The sequence below is a fragment of the Rousettus aegyptiacus genome, unplaced genomic scaffold (genome assembly GCF_014176215.1).
Source record: "Rousettus aegyptiacus isolate mRouAeg1 unplaced genomic scaffold, mRouAeg1.p scaffold_m13_p_5, whole genome shotgun sequence".
Classification (NCBI taxonomy): Eukaryota; Metazoa; Chordata; class Mammalia; order Chiroptera; family Pteropodidae; genus Rousettus; species Rousettus aegyptiacus.
Window position 1 is genome coordinate 120,834,017 of NW_023416308.1, and position 13,855 is coordinate 120,847,871.

The following is a 13,855-nucleotide window of genomic DNA, read 5'->3' on the forward strand; positions in this document are numbered from 1 at the left end:
CAGGCCCAGACGGCACCCCAGGCTCAGCCCGAGGACGGAATCTGGGTGTCCCCAGCCAGGCGCTTGGGAAGGGGGCAGTGGGCGTCGGAGGGGGGGAACGGAACCCTGGCTCCTTGCAGGCCGGTCCATCCTCGTGCCCGAGGCCCTGGGGTGGCCAAGCTTGGGGGACCCGTATTCATGGGGGGTTAACACCAAGCTTAAGGCTGACTGTACTGGGGGTTCATGACAAGCTGTGGATGAGGCCGTGTCAGGGGGGCGCGGGGGCTGGGCTGGGCAGCAGGGGGCCTTACAGAGGAGGTGGGGCCTGTCCCAGGAGAGGGGTTCAGAGGGGGCTCAAGCTCTGAGTGCACAGAGTTTCAGGGATAAAGGGGGTTCAGAGAAGACTGGACAGCACTCAGAGAAAAGGGGTTCCTGGGAAGGACCAAGGCCCAGCAGGGAGGATCGTGGGGAGAGGGGGAGACGGGTTGAGAGGGTCCAAGGAGAAGGGCTTCGTAGGGGCAGAGTCCAGCATGGCCGGGGCCTCTGGGCGGACAGGGCAGGCCGTCACACTCAGGGCATCTCCAGGGGGCCGGGGCCGGGGACTTGGGAGGGTCTGGGCTTGGCGGGGCCCAGGTCAGAGGGGGCAGCTTTGTGGTGGGGGGAGGCCTGGGGGAGGCCGAGGCCATGGGGCTTCACCACGATGGGGGGCACTGCTGAGGCTTCTGCAGGATGGAGGTCAGTTGGGGACAGATGGGAGAGAGCGAGCCTGGGCGTGGTGGGCTGGACGGAGGAGCTGGGGGACAGGCCTGGTGGCACGGGCCGGGCCTGCAGAGAGTGTGGCTGCTGAGGTCACCGGGGCTGGGAGGAGGACGTCTGGCCGCATGGCCGGGGGGCCACTTGGTGGGAGGCCTGGACTTTGTGGGGCTCGGGGTCTCGGGATTGGGGTCAGATTTGGGGAAAGGAGGGGCGGGGTCTCCGAGGCTCAGCGGGTCGGGGGGATGATGTGAGTCTCCGGAGTTTGGCGCTGTGAGGGCGGCTTCGGGGCGGCGGGACAGGACTGGGCCGGGTGGGCACCAGGGTGGGCGTGGTGAGGTGCACCTGCCCAGGGGCAGACAGCAGCCGCGGGCCTGAGGGCTGCGAGGGGTCAGACACTCAAGAAGGACCTGGGCCTGTGAGGGCCCGGGCGGGGGTGGGGGCGTGCAGGCGGAAGGGGCTCCCTGGGCACACGGAGGGAAGGGCACAGCAAGGGGACCAGCTCCACACAGGCGGGAGGCTGAGCAAGGGGGAGGGGGCGGGCAGTGCCCCGGGGTCAGAGAGACGAGTCGGGTGGCGTGCGCTCGGAGCCGGTCGCCGCCGGGCCCAGCCCTGGCCATCCCTGCGCCCCCAGGGTCCAGCTTCCGGCCGGCGCCCCGGCCCCCACCGCGCCCGCGGGAGGAGGCGCCGCCGCCGCGCCGCGGTGAGTCAGGCTTGGGCTGCGGCCGCGCCGCCCGGGCTGGCGCTGCGGAGGGAGCGGAGGCAGCGGGGGAGGCAGCGCCGCCGGCCCGCGCCCTCCCCGCCCGCCACCCCGCGCACTCCGCGCGCCGCGGTCGGGCCGCCGGGACGCGCAGCGGCTGGACCGACAGTGACCCGCGGGACGGCGGAAGGACGCGCGGACTGAGCGCAGGGGCCGCGCGCAGGTGAGGGCGCGCCGACCGCGGGCTGCGGCAGGCGCGCGGGGCCGGGGGCCTCGCCGCAGACGCCCGGGGGTGGTGCAGGGCGCGGGGGCCCTGGCCGCCTCGTTGGAGAAGTGCTCATTTCGCAGAGTGTCGTTGTGCGTCTGTTTGTGGCACGGGGTGGGTGGCTCCCTGCGAGTGCGCGCACTTGGGGTCCCGGGCGCCACTTTCAGCGGCGCTTGGGGGCGGGGGCGCTGCGCGTGCGTTTGGGGCCCCCTGCCCAGACGCCGGGGTCCTCCTCTGGGGATTGTGTCTGAGCCCCTGTCGGGCATGTCCAAGCCGGGTGTCACCGCGCAGAGCTGTTTATCAGGCGGCGTCTCTGAGCGCTGGGGTGTGCCCGGGGTCTGGAGTGGTGGCGTTGGCGTTTGTGGGCGACGTGTCAGTGGGGGTCAGGCTGCAGGTGCCCCCAGACAGCGCTGCCCCTCGCCACCCCGTGCCTGAGGCCGTGCTGCTGTGGGTCTGCTGCTCCGCTTTGTGCTGGGCCGTTTGGGGGTGCTGGCCATTACGTTCACTGCAGCAGCGTGTCAGTGGGGGCCTTGTCTGGTGTTGGGGGGGCTCGCTGCTGTGTGTCAGTGGGTGAATGTTTGTGTGCAGATGGCAAAGCAATGAAAAGACCCCAATGTTCGAGCCCGGGCTGCTGCGGAGGGCTCCGGCGGGGCGGGTGGGGGCGGCAGGTGGCGGGCTGGCAGCTGGCCGCCTGGCTGGGGATTTCCGTCTCCTGCGGGGCTGCAGGGGGGAGGCGGGGTGGGCTCTGCAGGGCGGCAGGACCCAGCTCTCGCTCGCCCCTCCCTCCAGGCCCAGGGCCTCAGCCAGTGCCCAGCGCCGCTGGGAGCCCCGGTCAGCACCACGGACGGCGCCCCGGAAGCCCGCGTGCCCCTGGACGGGGCCTTCTGGATCCCCAGGCCCCCGGCAGGCTCGCCCAAGGGCTGCTTCGCCTGCGTGTCCAAGCCCCCCGCCCTGCAGCCGCCGGCCGCCCCCGGCCCGGACCCCTCGGCCTCGCCCCCCATGGCGCCCACGCTCTTCCCCATGGAGTCCAAGAGCGGCAAGACGGACAGCGTGCGGGCCGCCGGGGCCCCCCAGGCCTGCAAGCACCTGGTGGAGAAGAAGACGATGACGAACCCCACGACGGTCGTCGAGGTGTACCCGGACACCGGCGAGGTGGACGACTACTACCTGTGGTCCATCTTCAACTTCGTCTACCTCAACTTCTGCTGCCTGGGCTTCATCGCCCTGGCATACTCCCTCAAGGTGAGCGGGCGCCGGGCGGGCGCGGGGCGGGCGCGGGGCGGGCGCGGGGGGCGGCCCCCTCCGCGCCCCTCTCTGAGAAGCCGGGGGTGCGGACCAGGCAGCCGACCGGGCTGAGGATTGGAAGGCGGGGCAGAGGGGACCCTGGTGGCTCAGGGCCGCCCTCCCAGTCCAGTCCAGAGCTGGGAAGCTTCCAGGGTGTCTTGATGGGGCTCGGGGACCTCCAGCCAAGGTTCTCTGCGTGGCTGGCTCGTCCATCGGGTGGGGACACCGGGCTCAGTGTCCTGTCCTCCAGGTAGGGGACGTGGGGATTAGACCTCGACACAGCTGCCCTCAGCCACCTGGGGACAGAGCCGCGTGGAGATGAGCGGCCTTGGAGTCCCTTCCCTGATGACAGGAGTCGGGTGAAGTCAAGGAGCCCTGGGGACCTGGTCCAAGGCCCTCACGGGGGATGCAATGCCAGGCAGGCACTCGGAGGGAGGCCATCAGGGGGGCTCTGGTCACCAGCCACTGCCCTCTGCCTCCCCCTCTCCACATGGCTTCTAGACAGTCATGGTGGCCTGGAGCCAGGGGACAGAGCTGTGAGCCTGTCCTGTACACTCCTGACCCCACGCCTGAGTGGGCACGTCTTCAGAAGCCCCTCGTTGCTGTGAGGGGAGCAGAGCAGGCACCGTACAGACGGGGCCCCGTCTCCCCAAGGGCAAAGTGGGGACAGAGATTGCAGGAAGGAGCCTGGATCCCTCACACTGGGCGGACAGACCCGTGCGGAAGCGTCAGGACAGAAGAGCCTCGGCCACTGGAGGCCGACCAGCAGGAGGGGGCCCGCCCCTCCCCCCTGCATCCCCTACTCACCCCGAAGGGCGTGGCCCTGGCCAGCGGGAAGGGCCAGGCCTGGGTCACTGAGGGCAGCTGCCCCGCGAGGTGGGGGCTGTGGGGCGGACAGAGCAGGGGGGCCGGGGGGAGAGGAGGGGCTGGGGGCTGGCCCTGGAGGCTGGCTCGCGGACACTTACCCCTCTGTGCATCTTTGTGCGCCGGGCCCTGCCCCTGCCCCGGGCACCACACGCCCTGACCAGCCAGCTGTCCCGTCCTCATCACGGTCAGCGTCGCCGCCATCGACCGCCATCCGGCCCTGTGTCCAGGCCTGCGTGCCTAGCCCTGGGGTCCGCCACGCGGCAGCTGTGGCATGTGAGCAAATGCGTGAGTGTGCACGTGTGTGTGTGTGCAAGTGTACACGCGTGTCTGCCTGTCTGTGAGTGTGTGTGGCCAAGCATGCAGAGGTGCGTGTGCGTGCGTGAGTGTGATTGCATGTGCGTGAGCAGGTGTGCATGGGTGCTGCTGGTGTGAGTGTGCGTGTGTAGGATTTGTGACCGCGTGCGTGAATGTCACGTGCATAGACATGCACATATTTGGGAATGTGTGTCTGTGTGTGTGCTGAGTGTGTGTGCGTGAGCACATGCATGCCTATAGGTGCGTGTTCACGTGTATGCGTGTTCACGTGTATGCGTGTGCATGTGTATGCGTGTGCTGAGTGTGCATGAGCGTAATTGCACATGTATGAGGTATGCGCATGCGGGTACAGGGCCCGCTAAGGGCAGGGGTGCCCAGGAGCTGGGGCGGAGACCCCCAGGCCCACCTCAGCCGCGGCTTCGCCCGAGGGTGCCGGGCAGAGGGCGCAGCAGCAGCGGGGGGCGGGGCTCGGCCGGCCTGGCGCCTGCTCGCCGTGCCCGGCCCGCGGCCTGTGCGCACAGGTCCCTCTGCCCGGCTCCTGTCTGGCAGCGTCCCCTCCTCCCCTTGGCTCTGCGGCGGGCCGCCGGCTGGCACGGGGCAGGCCCATCTGGTGCGGGTTGTAGGTAGGTCATGGATTTGTGCAGGAGTTGGGGGCGGGTAGGAGTTGGCACTTCTGTGGGGTGGAGGAGCCCATGGCACCTCCACCCTGGGGCTGCTCCCCTGTGTTCTTCCTTGGGGGGCAGCAAGGGCGCAAGGCTTGGGGCTTGCCGGGAGGGGGCGTGCACGGGGCGGCCTCCATCCTGGGCAGAAGGGCGGACAGAACCGGCCGACTGGGCCTCCTGCGCCCCTGAGCCCATCCACCTGCCCACCCAGCTGCACCGCGCCGCGTGCAGCCAGTCACAGGCGCGTCCAAGGGCACCTGGCAGCCTCGGGGTCAGGAGGCCGTGGCTCCGTTCCCAGCTCGGTCCCTTAAGAGCAGCGAGGTCTCGAGAGGCCACCTTGCTCCACCGAGCCCACCCCTTCATCGTGCAGAACAAATGGAAGCAAAACGACGTTCACATCCACGCGCGTGGGCTGGGCAGCGGCGTCCGGTGGGTGTGGAACACACGTGTGTGCCCCTGCCCGCCCCCCCCCCCGTTCGTTTGCCTCCACCCAGCCGTCGCCCTCCACCCGCGCGGGTCGGCGGTGTTTGGCGCAGGCGGGTCCGCAGTGCCCAGACCGCCACCCCATTCTGCTCAGCCGCGACCGGGCAGGTGCACACAGACGTGGGTCTCCGCCTACGCACCCTCCCGAGCTGCTGGCGCCCACCGTTACCTGGGCGAAGACCAGACTCATCTTGGCCTTCAAGGCTCCTCGAGGTCCATCCCAGCCTTTTGCTGGCCTCACAACCACCCCCGCCCCAGCCACTGCGTGAGCACGCCTCGGTCGGCCGCGTGCCGTGCCCCCGGCCCAGACTTCAGTGAGACTCAGCTCTCTCCTCCGACTCCCTCGGTCCGAGTTCCGTCCCCCTCAGACGCCGCCACCCTCGCCATGGCTGTCCACCCCCCGGGCCCGGCCCTCCATCTTGCTGTCATCGGTGCCCACAGCGGGCTGGCCGACGCAGGGGTCGGAGGACGCTGGGCGAGAGCGTGGTGGACGGGGGACGCGGGGAAACGCGGCTCGTGACTTCGCTCCCGGTGAGGGGCCAGCTGGGGGTCAGGCGCAGGACACTCCAGGGACGAGGCGGCACTTTCGCTCGGCCTTGGGGGGCGGATGGGGGGACAGGCGTTCCAGGTGGAGACTACGGAAACTGCGGCGTGAGGGCGGGCGGTTTAGGGGGGACGGCGGCCCCGTCTGCGGGGAGCAGGAGACGGTGCTGGAGAGGCCGGCCAAAGCTAGGCCGCGAGGGTCGGGACGACCGCGCGAGGGGTTCGCATTTCGTCACGTGGAAGGCTCAGGGGGGCAGGTGGGAGCCGAGCTGCGAAACCTGCAGCCGCCGGGGGGGAGGCGGAGGAGGCCCCAGAGGCGGGAGGCAGACGGGGCCCGGCGAGGCGGTCCAGCCAAGGCCGCACAGGGCTCGCCGTGCAGGGATGGTGGCCGGGGAGGAGGAGCGGATGTCGTGAGGACACAGCGGCCTCTCGCTTTGCGCCAAGGAGGCCGAGGGACTTCCCAGTGACAGGCGCAGAGGAAGCAGGTTAGGGAGGATGTTTGTCGGTTTCGTATGTGCAGAACTGGCCGGGCCCTCCTTTTGGAATGTCGACATCATCCACCCGCCCTCCCAACACCATCGCTCATCATCCATCATCATTTGTCATCCACCCATCCATTATGCACCCATCCATCTATCCGTCCACCTGCCCACCCACTCATTTATCCACCCATCCTTCCTCCATCGTCCTTCATCCATTCATCCATCTATTTATGTATGCACACATGTGTCTATCCATCCATCCATCATCCATCCACCCACCCATCCATCCATCTCCATCATCCATCCTTCCTTCCTTCCTTCCTTCCTTCCTTCCTTCCATCCATCCATTATTCTCCATCTATCTCCATCTATCCATCCATCCATTTATCTATCCACACACACATCTATCTGTTCCTCCATCCCGTACATCCATTCATCATTCACGCACCCATCTATCCGTCTAGCCAGCCACCCATTCGGCATCCCTGATAGATCAACCCGTCCTTCCTTATTCCTTCAACCCAAACAGCCCCTAACACTCTACTCCTCTGGACACATTCGTTAAGCTTCCTCTCCCCCTTTGACTCTCCCTATACATCGATTCACTTGATTATTCTTCTAGCCTCACCTTCTCAGTAACGTTCCCCCTTTCTTACCTGCTCTACCTGTCGATTACCCATCCGTCCTCTGACCCAACATGCCAGTCCCTCTATCTGCCCTCGAAGCCATCGGCCGCCCCTCCTTCCACTGCCCCTCAGCCAAACCTCATTTATCCGTTCATCGTGCTCCTCTGTTCGCACTCAGCTTTACTCATTTGCAGGCCTCGACCCCTTGCCTCGTCCCAGCCACGCACGTGATCTATCCACTATCACTTTTTTCTGTTTTTCCTTCCTTCTTATCGGGGAGAAAGGACTCGAAGGGCGATACGGAGCCGTGATTCCCAGCAGATACGGTTTGGTACATAGAAGGCTTGGTTAGTCATCACGATTGATCACCCAACTCTTTAGGCATATATTTATCTGCATTTTTGCATTTTCTTCCTTTTTTCCTTTCTCCCCTCTCCTTCCACCCAACCTGCTGAATTTATTAAGTTACCTATCCACGCACCCAGCCACACACCCATCACCCATTTGTCTATCCGTCTGTCCATCCACCCGCCCACCCATCTACCCACCATGCTAGGTCCATTGGCTTCATCCGTCACCCGCGTACCTGGCCACACGCTCACCTGTGTTTTCATCAAGAAAGGGCTCGTGCTTTCATGGATCCACCGCTCCCCTTCCCCTTTGCGCCCACGCTTCCTCCCGCCCCCTTTGCTCATTCGGCTCCCCCTAGAGCGCCGGCCCTCAGCCCTCGGCCCAGCGAGAACTCGTCCCCACGCCCCTTGGCCCTCCCGCCCCGCCCGCGGCCCGTTGCTGCCTCTCTCCTTCCGCCCTCCTTCCCTTTTCGCCTTCTCGGACATTCCTGATCGCGCCACGAACCCGGTCTTCCCACATCCATCCGCCATCGTCTCCCCGTCCTTCGATCCGCCTCGTCCCCTTTCCGCGCGCACCACACGGCCGCACACGCAGCTGCTCCCGGTGGCTCTTGTTCACATCGGTTTGGGGCCTTCGGGTGGCACCTACATCTACCTGCGCCTAATTTCCCTCCTTGTGGGGCGGAGGGGGGACCCACCTGGGTGTCGTTGGGAGGACTGGGTCAGTGCTCACGGTCCGAGCGCGGCACCGCGGCCGTCCTCGGGTCTCGTCGCACTTGTCACCGTTCCGTACACGCCTCCTCCCCCCACCCCACGTTCTCACCCCTGTCGCCCCTGCCCGGCCACCTGCTGCCCGTGCGACTTTTCCTGGCCACGCGGTCAGCAGACGCGGCCGCCAACTTCACTCAGACCTCCGTGCTTTCTGCCCCCCGCGTCCGGCCACCTCCCCGACTTCCGCTCCCCTCCACTCCCCGCCCTTCCCTGGCCGCCTTTAATTACCCTTCCGTCGGTTTATCAACGCGCAGATTGGTGAAAAAGTGTCCGCCGCCCGTCTCCTCTCCTCGGCTCCCCGTCCTTGTCCCCGCCGGCCCGACCGCCGCCTCCCGGGCCGCGCGCCCCGTCTCTCCGCACGTCCACTCGTGCGCCCCACCACCGCCCGCCACCCTCAGCCCCCCTTCTCGCCTCTCCTTCCCCCTTTCTTCGCCCCTCATCCGCCGGTCCGCCCCTCTGTCTGTCCGGCTGACCTCTGTCCTCCAGCGCGTCCCCCACCTGCCCCGCCCAATCCGCCCGCCTCCTCTTGCCACCGAGTTGACCCAGCCACCCGCCACCTGCCGTGGGTCGGCTCCCTCTCCCCTCTCCTTGCCCCTCGCCCGCTCCCACCCATCGGCTCGCCCTGCAGCTCCGGCCCCATCCGCCCTGCGTCGCCTGGGCGACCGCACCGCGCTCCGCGGCCATGCGCTAACGGAGCCCCCCGGCCGCCCAGCCCCGGCCGCCCAGCCCCGGCCGCCCAGCTCCCCGGCCGCCCAGCCCCGGCCGCCCAGCTCCCCGGCCGCCCAGCCCCGGCCGCCCAGCCCCGGCCGCCCAGCCCCGGCGGCGCAGACGCCCGGCGCCCTTCCCTGCCCGTATTCCTGTGTTTATCCCACACACAGTAAGAATCGTCCGATGAGCACACAGGCCCTGCCAGAGGGGGCTCAGGCGCTGGTGGGGGTCAGCTCCGTGGGGTGCCGCCTCGGGGAGGGGGGCGGGGGGTCGGGCGGGGAACCCCTCTGCCCAGAGATGGGACTGACTCCCGTCAGTGCCCCTGGGGGGCGCAGTCCAGGAAAGGGGGCCGGAGTTGCAGGAGCTCCCGCCGAGGTCGGGTTCGGGTTCGGGGACGGGGGTGGCAGGGAGCCGCGACTCCCAGCAGATACGGTTTGGTACACAGGAGCCTTGGTTAGTCGTCGCGATGAACGTGACGGCTAGACGCAGGTCGGTCCACCACAGGCTGATACGCCCGCGAAAACCAGTTAAAAATGTAATTTTAGATATAAGATAGTAATAACCAAAACAGACAGACTAAGACCAAATCTAATGAAAGATTCAATAGCCCTTTCCAGAGAAAATTGAGAAAATTTCATTTTAATAACGATATTGACTCAGTGGGTGATACATCACGCGCTCAGAAAGGAAGACACTGTTCAGAGAAGATGTCGGTTCCCCAAAACCACTAGAATAAAAGTCCCGGGGGGGGTGTGGACCTGCTCCCCCACCCCCCGGGGTCCTCAGCCCCCCCTTCTGTCCTCCGTTGTCCCCATTCCCTACATCCCCCCTCCCAAGTCCCCGGCCCTCCCCACTCCCACAGCCCCGCCAGCTGGCCCCCTGCTACCCCACTGCTCCCCGCTCCGCTGTGTGCCCCAGGCCCCCCCCACGGTACGCCCGCCTCCCCCTCCCCCCCACAGAAACCCCCCGCCCAGCCTCCCCCCACCCTCGTGCCCATCCGTGCGCCCAGGACGTCCACTGCCCACCAGTCTCCCATCCGCCCCTTCTTCCCCTTCAGGCCTCGCGTCCATCTGTCTGTCTGACCCAGCCACTGGGCAGGCCGGACCGCTGGGAATCCATCCTCCATCTGCCCACCTTCCCCGCTTCGACCCGGCCGGCCCGTCTGGCCCTCATCCTCTGTTCGTCCTGAGGCGAAGGCGACACCCCACCCCCCTCCTCTCTCTCCTGCCCGCCCCGCACCCCCCTCAGCTGGGCTTCCTGCTGGCAGCTCACGCCTCCACTTCTCCGCACCCCTGGGCGGCCAGCGAGCACGAGGGGGACCCTCAGACCTGTCCTGGATGAGGGCGGCTGCCCCCCAGGTCCACATCTGCCCACTGTCTCCCAGGGCTCCCTGGACACGACCCCCTCCTCACCTGGGTACCCCTTCCCAGCGCCCTGGGGGCCTGCCCGCTCCTGGCCCGGCACAGCGTCCGTGGTCGGGGACCCCCAGTTCATTTAAACTCGGTGGCACCCACAGTCTAGGACACGCGTGTGCTGCCCGGCCGCCCCCGTGGGACGTGGGACTGCCCCCAAGGCCAGCTCTGTACGCCGCGGCTCTGCCGAGATGCCCCCGGCCCCTCGCGCGCGGTGAGGCCACGTGAGCCGGTGCCGAGACGCACGTGCTCACGCCGCACGCCGAGCCGGCGGACACGGCGCCGTGTGGACAGGCGCGTGGGTCCCCGCCGCGCAGCCCGCGGCTCGCTTTACTTCCAACGCTTTGAGGCTCGCCGGGAACCTGCCAGCCAAACACCGAACACGCGCATTCCCGCGTGCTCCGCCGACACGCCCTGCTGATGCGTTCCTGGGCCGGGCCGGGGAGCACGCGGGGCTGTCGGCGGGCGGGGCGCGGGGCGGGGTGGCTCCCGCCGGCCGCCCGGAGGCCCCGCGTCCGCCCCGCAGCTCACCCCCCTTCGTGGCCGCAGGTCCGGGACAAGAAGCTGCTCAACGACCTGACCGGGGCGGTGGAAGATGCCAAGACGGCCCGGCTCTTCAACATCGCCAGCTCCGCGCTGGCCGCCTCCTGCCTCATCCTGGTCTTCATCTTCCTGCGGTACCCGCTCACCGACTACTAGGCCCGCCGCCCGCCCGGAGGTGGACGCAGGATGCCGCAGCTGGGCCGGGGCGGGGCGCCGGCCCGGGGCCCCCCGGAGCTGCGAGGCGGGCAGCGTGGCATCAGAAGCTCTGTGCGGCCACCCCCGGCCTCCTGGTCCTCCCACTGCTTCTAGGGGCCATGGTTTCCTCCTGGGCCGCTGCACCCCACTTTCCTGTGGCTGCGCCCCACCTTCCTGTGGCTGCACCCCCACCTTCCTGCACCCCCCCAGGCTCCTGGGACCCCTCTGTCCTGACACCCAGCAAGAAGGGCTTCTATGGGGGCGTCCCAGTGTGGGGGGACCGCCGGCATCTGGGGACTCCCTCTGACCTCCCGACCCAGCCCCCCCATAGCCGTGCCCCTGCTCAGAGCTCCCCTTATCTGTGAACTCTCAATAAAATTCCTGCCCAGCTCAGACCGGCCCCGCGTCCTCTCTCCTGCGGGGCAGGCCGCGTGGGAGGCGGGGCGGGCGGTGGGGTCGGGGGTTCTGGGCAGTGTGGAGGCTTTGAGACCCCGTCCAGGGGCTGCCGGGCGGGGACGAGTTTGCCCCGGACCCGGGTCTTCCCGTCTGCTCTGCAGGGTGGGAGGCCCGGCGGGTCGGCTGAGTCACCAGGTCACTCAGAACAGGTCCCGGGAGGATGAAGATCATGTGGCCCCCTGGGGGGAGGGACGGGGGCGGCACAGGCCCAGCTGCCCCCCCAGACCGACGGCCAGCACTAAGGCGGCGGACAGGAGCTGGGCAGTGGCTGCGGCCGCCCCGCCCCCCGGGAGGACCCCGCCTGTGTCCTCACCTGTGAGCTGGGGTCGCGGCCTTCCCGCTCCCCAGAGTCGCTGTGGACCCCACAGAGGGGACCACGAGGCGTCGGCCAAGGGTGCAGGGACCGTGCTCGAGGCTGGCGCCCTGCGGTGGATACTGGGCGCGACGCTCCGATGAGGCCCGAGACCGGAGCGTGGGGGGCGCCGGGGCACGCGAGGGGGGCCAGCGACCCAGCCGGGGCCGGAGGTCACCCTGCAGGGGGACCCGGCGGATCTGCGAGGTGCGGGCGGGGCCCACAGAGCTCTGGCCGTGAGAAGCCCGGCGGCTTGGGAAGCCCCAGAAATTCTGGGCAGCTCGGTGCCAACGGGGAGGAACGGCATGTCATCCCGCCGCTCGGGGTGGCCGCGAACATCCTGCCGAGGCCCAGGGGAGGGGCCCGCGGGCGGAGGCATCAGGGGTGGCGCTGTCTGGAGGGCCAGGCCAGCTGGGAGCGGCCAGGGTGGGCGAGGCCGTGGGGCATGGGCGAGGGTGCCCCGCGCTCCAGACGGGCCGTGGATCGCGCGGCCGGCGAGGCCAGAGAGGCCGGCGAGGCCCAGCGAGGCCGGTGAGGCCGGCGAGGCCAGCGAGGCCAGAGAGGCCAGAGAGGCCGGCGAGTCCCAGCGAGGCCGGCGAGGCCCAGCCCGGGCTCCTCACGGCTCCGTTCCACCTGGCGGGGAATCTGCGGGGAGGTGGGGCTGGTGCTCACTGCAGCCTTTGAGGTGCGGAGAGGAAGCGCACGGGCAACAGGGGTCCCGGGGGCTTCTCCCGGGGTCGGGGTCAGGGTCGTGCCCACCCAGCCGAGGCCTCACTCGTGCCGGGAGACGGTGCGGCCACCTTGCGGCCAGCGCTCGCCCTCAGCCCACGGGAGTTCATGTCCATCCCCGGGTGGCCGCCGGCTTCCACACTGTCGGGTGCAGGGGAGGGGCCTGCCAGAGCCAGCCTGCTAAAGTCGATCAGCACCTGAAAGAGGGGTGAAGCCCAAGAAAAAAGAAGACGGGAAAGAACTTTCGGGAGGGCGGAGTCGCTGCTGCAGCCCCGAGTTTGTCTGAGTTTCTTTAGCGCAGCCTTTGTGCAGCTTTTTGGACACAATGGCGAAGCATGGAGCACAATACCGCAGGAATGCCGGCATTTACTGAAGTTCCTGCACATCCTTCCCTCGGGGTCGGTCACGCTTAACGCCACACCCTGCTTCCTAGAACCATTGTTTAGCAGTCTCAGAGGCCGCTCCATGGCCGTCAGCTACGTGACTCCTTCGGTGCCCCATAATGGCTCCCAGCATGTCTCAAAAGGGCTCCCGACAGGCACCCCGGCAGGGTGTCCATGCTGGGGCACCAGAGGGGGCAGGGGCTCTGGCCTCGGCCTCGGCCTCTGGCCTGCAGGCCTGAGGCTCTGGCCCTCCCCGCCCTGCCCGCACACCCCTCCCGTCTCTGTTCGGTTTCGCACAGTGCCTGGCACTCGCTGTGGGTAAAGGCGCGTGTGGGTGTTGCCCGGTCCTCCCCACCGGTCCCCTCGGGGTGCCAGGGGCCTTGTTGCAGCCTGGAGACAGGGCAGAGGAGCATCTACGTCAAAGCCGATGGGCCCAGTGCCCGAGGCGGAAATTCTGGAACCAGGAGGCGCCCACATCCCCCGCGGCCCCCGCCCCCGCTGAGGGGTCTGCAGCAGCCACGAGCTCACCCAGGGCGCAGGTCCTGGTGCCTGAATGCCATGCGTGGGGACAGGAGGCGGGGCCGCAGGGGCCACGGCCGATCCGGGGACGCCCGGGGCCGAGACCCCAAGGTGACCCGGAAGCACATGCCCCCGAGGAGCAGCAAGAACAGGTCCTGACGAGGCTGGAACCCGTCCCGCAGCCCCTCACGGACGGCCGGGCGCCGAGTAAATAGAGCCACCTGGTCTCTGTTTGCTTTCCTCGCCCGGCCGCGTTTTCGAGGACCTCAATCACGCTGGAAAATGGGGGTCGCGACCCTTTTACCGTCCCTGTCTCAAAGGCGGATCTTCCCAGGCTGAGCAGCGTGGGGTGATATTTACTCTTACTGTGTGTTACCAGCTTTTATGAGTTTAAGGAACGTCCCCAAGCTTCATAACGGGCTAATGTTGACATTTTTGCTGTAACACCATCAACATGAAAAACTTTACATTCTGCCAC

The 13,855-nt window shown here is 67.9% G+C and overlaps 1 protein-coding gene across 1 annotated transcript; it reads left to right on the forward strand.

Moving 5' to 3' along the window:
* Positions 1-860: 860 nt before the first annotated feature.
* IFITM10 (interferon induced transmembrane protein 10) lies at positions 861-11,331 on the forward strand. The gene is given in 6 exon segments (XM_036221623.1): positions 861-879; positions 1,367-1,521; positions 1,524-1,600; positions 1,715-1,811; positions 2,487-2,939; positions 10,750-11,331. Coding segments are annotated over 6 exon segments (951 nt in total). The 3' UTR covers positions 10,900-11,331.
* The last annotated feature ends 2,524 nt before the right edge of the window (positions 11,332-13,855 follow it).